Source organism: Nelumbo lutea, chromosome 1 (genome assembly GCF_056320005.1).
Source record: "Nelumbo lutea isolate HS-2025 chromosome 1, American lotus-T2T, whole genome shotgun sequence".
In the NCBI taxonomy this organism is placed as follows: Eukaryota; Viridiplantae; Streptophyta; class Magnoliopsida; order Proteales; family Nelumbonaceae; genus Nelumbo; species Nelumbo lutea.
This window is the reverse complement of record NC_142684.1, coordinates 217,680,809-217,692,608: the sequence shown is the minus strand read 5'-3', so window position 1 is coordinate 217,692,608 and position 11,800 is coordinate 217,680,809. Positions and strand designations below refer to the sequence as shown.

The 11,800-nt window shown below is 35.8% G+C and overlaps 1 protein-coding gene across 1 annotated transcript; it reads right to left on the bottom strand.

Moving 5' to 3' along the window:
• Positions 1 to 8,508: 8,508 nt before the first annotated feature.
• Positions 8,509 to 11,800, bottom strand: LOC148881032 (short-chain dehydrogenase TIC 32 B, chloroplastic-like). Its single transcript, XM_088963241.1, has 8 exons — positions 11,057 to 11,800; positions 10,710 to 10,941; positions 10,513 to 10,592; positions 10,232 to 10,388; positions 10,037 to 10,118; positions 9,845 to 9,932; positions 9,693 to 9,739; positions 8,509 to 9,596 (listed from the first exon to the last, which is right to left on the bottom strand). Exons 1-8 carry the CDS (start codon positions 11,178 to 11,180, stop codon positions 9,414 to 9,416), a joined length of 993 nt encoding a protein of 330 aa, XP_088819367.1. The 5' UTR covers positions 11,181 to 11,800; the 3' UTR covers positions 8,509 to 9,413.

Below are 11,800 nucleotides of genomic sequence, written 5' to 3'. Positions count from 1 at the left end.
AAAACCTTTCTCCTTTCAATAAAGATTGCTCGTCGGAGTGAAAGAAGAAGAATTATTGCTTCTTTCTTATTTAATCCCTTTTCGATTTTTTTTCCTTTTGTTTAATGGAAATAGAGTTATGGAAGAGGGAATTCACCGTGCCAATCTGTTCCCCTTCTCTTACTTTTGATGTATCATGAAATGGTTGGAATCGAAGGAAAAATCCCTTCGAGTCCAAACGCACCGAATCTGAACTGCAATTCAAAACTGAATGGCATGTCAAAATATTGATGGACTCGAAGAAAAAATCCCTTCGAGTCCAAACGCACTGAATCCGAACTGAGTGCCCAACCAGTAAATCAGTATTGTGGGTCGTCGTGGCACGGATTGAAGGCGGCCCGTGCTTGGGCAGCATGGTCCCCTCCGACTCCCAGGTCAAGGCTCGGGACAGTCCGTGGCCTGGTTCCCAGCCGTGTTGGGTCGAGCTATGTCGGGCCAGATGAACCGGGCCCAAATCAGGCCTGCTTTTTTCTTTTTCAATTTTCTTAAATTAAGAAAAAATAGAAACAAAATAAAAAATAAATATAGTAGCATAAAATTAATATGAAATTTTTATTTCATTTCAAATTTAATGTGTACAAAAAATAAAAAAATACATTGAAAAAATAATACAATGGAGTTGAATTAATAAAATGATAAAATTAAAAATAAAAATTACAATTGGATTGGATTATTGGGAAATATTACAAAAAACTCTCAAAATAAAATTGAAAATAAAAATTACAAAAATATAAAAATATGGATTCAACACTTTTTCAAGTTCCATGTCCATCATCCACATTTGGTGAACTATCAATTGAGTTGTAATGTCCTCCTTTGTCTTATAGCCTATTTTTTGCATCTGGTCAATGTAGATGCACATCTCCAAAAATTGATCATTCAAGTTGTTCTCCTCCGCTTCCCTATCTCAAGTGAGATGCTATGTCTTTAGACAAAAAGCTAGTGCCACATTTTTTTTTGCAAGCTGTTCTTTTTCCCTTTCTAGGGGGATTTCATCAATCTCAAACATAGTCTAGACTTCACTATTCCCTATCTTACTAAAGTGAGAGACTTGACATTATTGGATTTTGATGAGGGCGGATTTGGCCCTCTAGTGACATCATAACACATGGCATCTCAGAACAGCTGGATGACACCCCAACACCACCTAAGCGATGACTTGCGTTAGCCAAAGTGGTAGATTTCGACCTGGCAACTTGCCTTTGCCGCTAACCTGGCAACCTGCCTCCGTCGACCTGGTGGAAATCTAGTTGACGACCTCGTCCACAACTCAGGGCGGCTTGCAGCACCTCATCCAGGGCTGACCTGTGGTACCACATCTGTATAGTCAAAGTGACCTTGTTGAGGAGCAGCCTCCCTCGAATGCTTGTCGACCTGATTAAGGTCTAAGTGGCGATTTGCGAGACGTGCTCGCCGACCAATTTTGCCTGCATATCTCGTCAATCTCGGGTTTCTTGAATCCAACATTTTCTGTTGGGTTGGTGATGGAAAGGAGGCTTTTCCCGAGTTTTCCAAAAGTTCAAGGGAGGTCTTTATTAAATTGAAACTTGAGGGGAGGTTTTTATGATTGTTAGAAACCTCAGGAGAGGTTTTTTGTATTTTACCCTAAATAATAACATAAAATCAAAAATAAAAAAAAAGAAGATAAGGAAAAAACTAAAAATAAATAAATAAAAGGATCAAGAGTCCAAAAAGTAAAAAATAAAAGAATAGATCAAAAAAATTTTAAACAAAAAAAAGAAAAGGTTAAAACAACAAAAAGTAAAAAAGTAAATTAAAATTTGAAATACGAAAGGGGTAGTAAGGTTTAGTTAAGCACAAATATACAAAAAATGAAAATGAAAAAAAATTAAAATCCAAAAAATTAAAGAAGAGAAAGATAAAAGAAAAGAAAAAAGTAAAAACGAAAAAAATCAAATAATAAAAGTAAAAAATAAAAAATATAATGATAAATCCAACAAATCAAAAGAGGGAAAAATAAAAGGGGAAGTTTTAAAAGAGAAAAAATAAAAAAGAGGTCAAAAAAAAGAAAGAAAAAAAACTAAAATTCAAAAAATCCAAAATTCAAAAAGGGGAAAATCCTAAATACAAAAACATAAAAGAGGGAAATTCAAAATAAAAAAGAGGAAAGTCATGAGAAAAGAAAAATCCAAAATAAAAAAAAAAGAAGATAAAAAAAGGAAAATACAAAAAAAGGAAAATCTAAAGTCCAAAATAATAGTGATAATAAATAAAAAATGGAAAATCAAAAAGAAAAAAGGGGAAATCATAAAAAAAGAAAAAACCTAAATTTAAAAAACAAGGGAAATCTCAAATAAAAAGGGAGCAGAAGAAAAATCCAAAAAGATAAAGATGGAAAATTCAAAAACCCTAAAAAAAGGGATGGGAAAAGGAAAATCCAAAATAAAAAATAAAAAATGCAAGAAAACTAAGAAAAATATCCAATACATAAAAATGGGAAAGTTTAAAATCCAAAAAATAAAAAAATGAGAAAGTAAAATCCAAAAAAAGAAAAAGATACAAAAACATAAAATCAAATAAAAAGGGCAAATTCCAAAATCAATAAAAAAAATAAAGAAAACAAAATACAAAAAACAAGTAAATGCAAAAATGGAAATATATAAAATAACAAACAGGGATATATAAAATAAAAAATGGGAAAATACAAAATCAAAAAGAAAGAAAAGGAAGAATATCCAAAAGAAAAAAAAATAGAAAATCCAAATTCAAAAAAAAAAAGATAAAAAATCCAATGTGCAAAAAAAAAAGAAGAAAAATCCAAAAATTCAAAAAAAGTGAGAAAAAAAGAAAAAATAATAATACAAAAAGGAAAATCCAAACTAAAATGGGAAAGTTCAAAATCTAGATGTAGACACCCCATTTTTGCGCTTTTCAGTCTTTCTGTAGCATTTTGAACTTCAAGCATGCTTCAGCTAACTCCGCGGTCAACTTGGGGGTATTTTTAGAATTTTACAAAAGTTGGGGCCTCAAGGATCCAAAACTATAGGAACGTAGAGCCCAAAAAACCAAACCCAATGACACCAATATCACCCAAACCCGACACCGTTTACCCCTTCATCTTTAGACCCAAAGTTGGAACTAATTTCAATCGTCCCATCGGAGTCATTTTGACCCAAAATCATATTTTACACCAAATCGGAAATCAAAAACTATAGGTACGTAGAGTCCAAAAAACCAAACCCAATGACACCAATATCGACCAAATCCGATACTGTTTACTCTTTCATCTTTAGACCCAAAGTCGGAACTGATTCTGATCGTCCGATTGGAGTCATTTTGACCCAAAACCACATTTCACACCAAATCAGAAATCCAAAACTATAGGTACATAGAGCCTGAAAATCCAAATCCACCGACATCAAGATCACCCAAATCCAACACTGTTTACCCTTCATCTTTAGACCTGAAGTCGAAACTGATTCTGATCATCTGATCGGAGTCATTTTGACCCTAAACCACATTTCACACCAAATTAAAAATCCAAAATTATAAGTATGTAGAGCCTGAAAATCCAAATCCAATGACACCAAGATCACCCAAATCCAACACCGTTTACCCCTTCATCCTGAGACCTGAAGCTGAAACTGATTTCGATCGTCCGATCGGAGTCATTTTAAACCTAATCCTCATTTCACATCAAATTCAAAATCCGAGACCACAGGTGCATAGAGCCCAAAATCCAAATCCAACGACACCAAGATCACCTGAATCCGACACCGCTTACCCCTTCATCTCAAGACCCGAAAACTGGAATCGATTCCGATTGTCCGATCAATATCATCTCTGATCCTAAATCCTAACCCCCATAAAATCTGAAATCCAACATTATAGATGAATAGAGCTCGAAATTCTGAGACCAGCAGTACCAAGATCGTCCAATTCCGACACCGTTAGCTCCCCCCCCCCCCCCCCATCTTGAGACCCGCAGCTAGACTCGATCTGGGCCCTCTGTTTAGAATTCTCTTCACAATAACTTTGAACCTAGGGCGTTCCACGACACAAACTTCCCCTCAGCCTCTAGAAACATCTTAAAAATATAAGATTTGACCAACTATGACTTCCAATCAATCAAGCCAATCACCTAAACTTGAAATGTCCAGTTTAGGTAAATTGGTGAAATCTTTCATTCTTTGTCTTGATTGATTGAGAGAATCTCTCACAAACCTGTCTTGACAGCCCATTCTCTCAATCGATCTCCCTCCAAAAACCATTCAAACATTAGCCACTGATCTTCCTTATCTTCTATCTCAGCCCTCCATTCTCCTCTCAATAAATCTATAAATACCACCCATTTCTCACATCCAAAACGCACAAGAAAGCCTAGAGATCCTACACTCACTAGTATAGGGAATACCCCCTTCACGTCCCAAGCAGCCCCAAGCTTCCCTAACCCATGTCCTACACTCTTTCTCCACCATCTCTCATATCCCTAGAGTCTCCCCATATCTGTGTTTCAATCTAAGAGCTCCCCAAGCCGTGTATACATCAAAAAGACGAAGCTAAAAGCATTATTGAAATAAAAAATGGCGCGATGAAGCATACACATCTCCAACAGCGTTTTCTACACCTTGGGCTACATATTATACAGAGTGACAATTCAGAATTCCAATGAATTTCTAAACAAGAAGACTCAAAGAAAGAACGGTCGTTGCAAGAGACACACAAAAGACTTGCTCTATTCCCATAACAGATCAGATCAAGATGATATTGTTCATTTATAGACATGGTTTTGCTAAATAGGTTTACAAACTAGTTTGTGTTTCATTTATTGTTACCTCCATTAGTTAGTGCCATATGAATATAAGTTGAATCTTTGTTTTTTTAATAAATTAGAACTTTGATTTTTTTTTTAACTTTGATTACTTTTTTGGTTTTTTTTTTACTTTGTTATCAGTAGTGAAGTAGGATCAGAACGTGACAAGAGTTCTTAATCATTTACATGTGCATTTTATTCACAATTGTTGTATTATAGTCGTTAGATTTTCACCCCAAGCATCTAGTATTCTTAAACAAAAAAAAATGCATTAGAAATTAGCGTGCATAATAATGTTTACATATACATGTAGAAAGTTAATTTGGTTTTAGTTATCAATCCATGCATTTAGTTCATTTAATTCTAAAATAATCGTAGGCCATCTCTAGGCATCACATCTGGGTATTAGGTATTTTTTAGAGTCATTTAAGTACGGGAGATGTTCCCAACGCATGGTAGGATGTGCATGTGAGGTTGGTGTGAAGCGCCCTGTGTGAAGAAGAGATCATGTTTCTTCTCCCAATGTTTTAAGTATATAGATAGATTTTAATAATTTTTTTTGTTATTCTAAAAAAAAAAAAGAAAATTTTGTGACCATCAGCTTTTTTTTTTTCCAAAATGCCCAACAAAAGAAATTAAGAGAAGTGATTCATGTTCTCGTTGATGCCATGCCATGAGATCTGGAATGGTTTGGGTGGGTCAGATTCAGACTGGATTGTGGCACTTTTGGGTTAATTTCGGGTTGGGTCGAGTTTCAAGTTAACCGGTAAATTCTAGAAACTAACTGTAAATGTATGGTTAGAGTTGACCCATGGATTGATTTGGGTCAACCTTAAAAATAACTAAAATTTCAAAAATAAAGAAAAAATAGATGAAATTTGCTAAAATTAAAGGAGTTAAAAATTAACCATAAGTTTTTAAAATTAAAAAGAAAAATTCAAAAATTCAAAAACAATAAAGACTAAATACTAGAGATTAAAGAGTCAAAACTTTTAACAATACGTAAATAGTCCTAATTAGACCTAACAATCGAATTACACTTGACAATTGAGTCATTGGATTGACCTTTGACCCAATCTAACTCAACCCTAATTAATACCAATTAGTGCTGTCAATATATTTGGTTGTTCCCACATCTATACCCCTACCAGGTTATGATTCTGGGTCTGGTTCAATCAAAACCTGTTAGGCGGTCAAAAACCATTGACTTGGTAAAGAACTGTCCAACCCAATTGGTTCAATTATTGACCCATTTGACTTGATCATCGGGTTGTAGGTTGTACACTCAATACATGCAAATTTTGCAAAAAAACCCTTTTTTGGCCTTAAATTAGAATTTGTAATATTTTTATAAATAAAAATATTAAAAACTGAATTAAAATAACATAAGTTAAAGTAAAAATACATATAACATATCTAAAACATAACTATACATTATTTATTGATAAAATATATATTTATACACATATATACATATATGCGTATATATGTATATAAATATATATACCTTAAATACACGTGAGACAGTCTGACCCGTTCAACCTAAATGGTCGAACCGGTGACCTATGACCCAGAGACAAAAACATTTTGCCCTATTGGTCTTGTCTGGGTTAAATAAAGTAAGTAACATGGTCCTGGTCCAGAAATGATAAGAATATATACATGCTAAGTCCAAAAACGCGGGCCTGAAAATTTTACAACGTGCCGGGCCGGATAATGTGGGCCTGGGCAGGAGATTTGACAAAATCAATATCCTTAGCATGCTTTAACTTGGTAATTCCACAATAATCTACAAAAATTATTGTTATTGCTTTTTTCAAAATATCATATGACTTGTATATCCCCTATAAAATGAAAATTCAAATTCTAAACAAACAACTTATATAAAGTCATTATAGATGAAACGTTAGAAACATGTATAAAATGTTGAGTTAATTGAATCCGGATTCAAAATTCAGACGACGTATCAGACCCAGATCCTGCATACCTGTCGAATCGTTTTAAGTCTGTCGGGTTGAATAGAATTGAACTTCTTTTTTTGTGTTGGGGGTGGGGTGGGGGGGGGGGGGCGGTAGGAGTTGAACTAATTTTTTTGGGTTGATAAATGACAATCCAAAAATAAAAAATGATTCGAATATTGGTTTTTGCATCGACGGTTGATCGTTTGAATTGAATGGATAATTCATTTTAATAATAAAAATTAAAAAAAATAAATCAACTACCTAAATCAACGAATCGTTAATTAATTTAACGATTTTTAGTCATAAACTGAATTTAGAATAAAATTAAACCAGTTGCCTGAATTATTCTTGGGCCAAACGGTCAACTGTTCGAATCAACCGCAATTCGAAAGCCATTCTGATTTGGTGTTGGCGTATCTATATTTTGCTGCTGGGCGGTCACAGACTCACAGTAGGTGCAAAGTCTCGATGAGGGTGGAGAAGATCACTGCATGGTTAGCGACAATCAACAAAGGATACGACGATATGACAATCACAAGTCAGCAAGTCGATAATTGTTCAATAATAACGTCCAAGAAGCATGCCAGCCCTGAACGTTACATGGAACACCACAAATGTCAACAACAAAAAAAAATAATTCCTTCCACGTTACGACGTTTTGTGGTCTCCACTGGACCGGCATCCGCAACAAACAAAGCCATTGTTTTCTGATCTCCGGCAGATCGGGGATCTGCTACACATAAGATGTATAATCCTTAATAAGGATTTCAAATCAGCCCCACAAGATTGCTCCCCACAGAGTTTTACAGCACATCTTTATTGTGTATTGAAAATATCTTCTCATAATTACATTATTATTTTTAGGATTATCATTAGGATGAGATGTTTTCATTACATGGCAGGATGTTTCTGGGAGGCTGATTTGGTCTCATTAAGTTATCAGAATCAGATGCGTCACTTCAGTTCAAATAGCATCCACCTCCTCATAGAGTCAAGACTGAAACTGAAACAAGGGATGATCCGCATCTCACTATCATGATGTTTGGTTTTGTGGTGAAACGGTGTTGATTCTTCATAGTGTTTATTGTAAAATGTTATTTGGTAAGATTGTTTATTAAATTAATAAATATATATTTTTAGTTTGTGTTAGAGTTAATCTAGGAGATATTATCATTTTTAATATTTTATCCAACATTCACATGTTTATTTACTGTTCAACTTATAGGGTGCTTAATGACATTTAATGATGACTAACTATCAATTAACACCAAATAAATGCTTATCAACCATTTTCTCATTTTTCAAGATAAAATTCAATATAAAATATTTATTGAATAAATGCCCACAATACCAAACAGTGCCTACAACTAGTCTCACAGCCCCATCAGCGTCCATCATCTTGGGACTTTGGGAGTAGGGACCCTAAGAATTTTAGGGCCCGTTTGGTTTCCATGAATAGGAATCTGAAATCGGAATTGGAATTGGAATTGTTCATTCTATTTTCAATCATTTAGTTGGATAAAATTGAAATTCCATTCTCATTCGTGGTGAAATAAATAAAAAGACATTCCGGTTCAATTTATGTAAAGAATAACATTAAACAAGCCGCGCAAACGAATTGAATTTATATAGAAGGAGATGAAAGTAAAAGGCTGATCTCTTTAAGTATATACCATGCATCTCTGATTGTAACCAATGATTCTCCAATTACCGAGATTGTAGTATTCAAGAAAATTAATCCAATCTGAATCTAATATATATTATTTTCCACGGGTCTTTAATTTCATGATCAAATCCTGTAGTACGTACTTTTATTATGGTACATTTACAACCATCACAAAACAAACCCCACCAATGAAGAAAGAGGGGTCGGAGGGGAGGAAGAAAAGCTGCCGCCAGCTTCTTATAAATGTAGATACCAGAAAAGGGAATAAAAGATAGAAAAGTGAAAATGCCCTGCCTCTACAAACTACAACCCTCTATTGCTTGTGCTTGTGTCACGTCCCTATCTTCTTAAATAAAACGCAAGCATGCTCACAGTGGCGCATGTTAGTAGGCCCCATTTGCACAACTCCCTCCACCCGGCCCCTAATGGAAGAAAAAAGAAAAAAAACCAAGAGCTATGTATAATATAATGCCCCTCTCCCAATTTATACACGAAACCCATAAACCTCATGCTCCTCTTGCATATATTTATCTTACTTCTGTATCAATTAGTACAATAAACACTCCCCAGAATTTACAAGAAAAAATAAAAGAAGAAAAAACTAACTAGTTTTTATATATCTATCTATCTATATATATTCATCCCATATTACGTTAACCTTTCATTTCTTATATATTTTTTAATATAACTAACCATTATGGCAATCTCAATGCTGAAGACTTGCCAGATGTTGACTAGTAATATTCGTCATATCCTGTATGGTTATAGACTCTAAAGACTAAACCCCCGTTAGGCCGTTACTCTACGTACATGTATTCGTATTTTTAATATTCTCCCCTTCCGCTGTAAGCCTGTAATCTAGAAATTAACTTTAGAACTAAAGACTACACCCTTTTTTCTTGTCCTGATCGATGACAGTAGTATTTCACTCTCACTGTTCCTTCTGGCTTATAGTCAGAATCGATTGATTGCTTCAAAATTTGGTTTTTGATATCTCGGCGGTGGTCATGGCTTCAGAGGCGGACCATAACCGTACAGCTTCGTGCGAGTTCGATCCCAGCTTTGATGTTGAAGCTTTGTTACAGTCCACAAAGTACTTGCCGGAAACGCCTATTAGTCTTGGATGAGTGGCCACGTAGCAAGTAGTGGCAGCAGCCTGAAGAACATCCATATTCAGCTTTTCAGATCGGTGAATTTTAATTTATCTCCCAATTTCTTTTCTTTTTCTAATTTCACGCCAAAAATAAATTACCTGAGGAATCGTTTTCAAGAGTTTCGAAGCCAGGAAGAATACCAGATCTGGAAATTTTTATTTTTTAGACAGAAATTCTCAATGCCTCAACTCTGGGTTAGGTTAGAATACTAATCAAATCATTAAATTCTGTATTGATGATTCGACCTAACCTGTAATGAGGCCTTCCCGATCTCTGGTGAGCCTCGTTCTTACTATCCCCGGATGAACGCAATTTACAGTAACGTTTACTCCCATTTTCTGCGTCACAAGATCACTAATTCTGTTAAATCTCCTCTGCGTCAGAGAATAAAGAAAGAGAACAATAACAAAATTTCCCTTTTATTTCTCCATAAAATAATCACCTCCAGTCTGAGTGCAAGTTCTCTGGTGTGCAGAACGTTGGCGAGCTTCGAGAGAGCGTAGGCACGTGTCGCATCGTAGTGACTGGAGAGAGAGAGTAGAGACAAATTTCAAGAAAGGTCAATAACATTTGTTTATTTATTATAGAATCAGTCCAACAAGAAAATCTGCAATTCCCGAGTTCTCCTCGTCCATACCTTTTTTTTCTGGTGATCAGTTCGAGATTACGAATCGGATCACCGGAAAACCAGCTGTGAACGGTCGACGATACGTTCACTATGCGGCCTTGAATCCCTGTAGCTTCCGCCGTTTCAATCATCTTCTTCAGTAGCAGTTTCGTTAACAGAAAATGACCTACAAATAATAATAAAAAGAATTAGTTGTCAAAGAAATTAAAGAAGAAGAGGGCGGGGTCGAAAAGAAGAAAAGGAAGAAGTTTCTTTAATCCCAAGTCTTAACAAAAGCTACTTTAACGTACCTAAATAATTAGTAGCGAATGTCATCTCGATTCCGTCTTCGGTGACTGCATGCTCGTGGGAGAACCTGCCGGCGTTGTTTCTGAAAACAAGAAAAAAAAAAGGTGGATTGAGCCAGAGACTAACCAAACCAACTAATTAGCAAGATTAAAGAGAAGAGACGTTGTTATTTTATTTAAGAAAAATTTAGGGATCTCACATGAGGAGATTGAGAGGCAGATCGAGAGACTCGAACTCGGAAACGAAACTTCGAACGGAAGAGAGAGAGCTGAGATCGAGAGGCATGACAAGGATGTTGGATTGGGGAAACTCAGTCAAGATACGGGCCTTGGCTTCCTCGGCAGTTTTCACGCTGCGAGCTGGGAGGACAAGCCTGGCACCACGTTTCGCTAAAACCCGTGCCGTCTCAGCTCCGATCCCTGAAGTGGCACCTGGCAACCATTAACCAACGGGATGGGATTAAACAACAAAGTCAGAACTCAGAACAGGTTACTAGCATATACATTTGATGTGAGAGGATATTGATTCATATGGCATTCGGTTTACCTGTGATGATAGCGGTGATGGGGCGGAGATCGGGACAGACTTCGGTGACCTGATCGGCCGTCGACTTGGAGCCGAAGCCGCTTGCGCCGACGGAACCGAGGAGGTATTTTACTGTTTCAAGCATTTCACTTGCCTCTCTGGCTCTCTTCAAGTACCTTATACCTCTCGACTTTTTGAATATTTTTGTGGCTTGGAGGATTTAGAGGTGTAGAAATGAGTTTTGTTTGAGATGGAGAGTGCGAGCTTTGCAGGTTAGTTGCAGCACAGTGTCAACTTGGAAAGAACCGAATAAAGAAGAAGAAAGGGAGGAGGGTGAGGAACGAAGAGTAAGAATTGTGAGGGGATGGGTATTATATAGTTGGGAGACGGGATGCGAGAGTGGAAGAAATAAAGAGATGGAGAGAAGATTACTTGTTTGTCATTGAATGATGAAGATGAAACCATTCATGAATCATGATTGAGAGAGAGAGAGAGAGAAGAGAGGCTTTTCTATAAATTTATTTATGAATTATTTTATATGGATTCTGGAGACTAACATAAATTAATTTTTAAAGTAAATTATTATATAATAACTAAATTCAGAAAGTACTCAGAAGTAATAAGTAAGAATGCGCCATTTTCATTTTTTTTTTCAACCGAGTAATTAAGTTGGAGCTTCTTGGGCTGTTGAAGTTCTCCTTTTGTGGTTGGGGGTTGGCCTTTTTCCAAAAGTAATTCAGGCAAGGCAGCAGTGGAGTGTGGAGT

Bases quoted from the DNA above. Each gene is read 5' to 3' on its own strand.
- LOC148881032 (XM_088963241.1), bottom strand. From the start codon at position 11,180: ATGCTTGAAACAGTAAAATACCTCCTCGGTTCCGTCGGCGCAAGCGGC. The intron at 10,119-10,231 runs GTATGGACGAGG...CTCTCTCTCCAG, and splicing joins CTGATCACCAGAAAAAAAAG to TCACTACGATGCGACACGTG. The intron at 9,597-9,692 runs GTAATTTATTTT...GATGTTCTTCAG, and splicing joins TCTTGAAAACGATTCCTCAG to GCTGCTGCCACTACTTGCTA.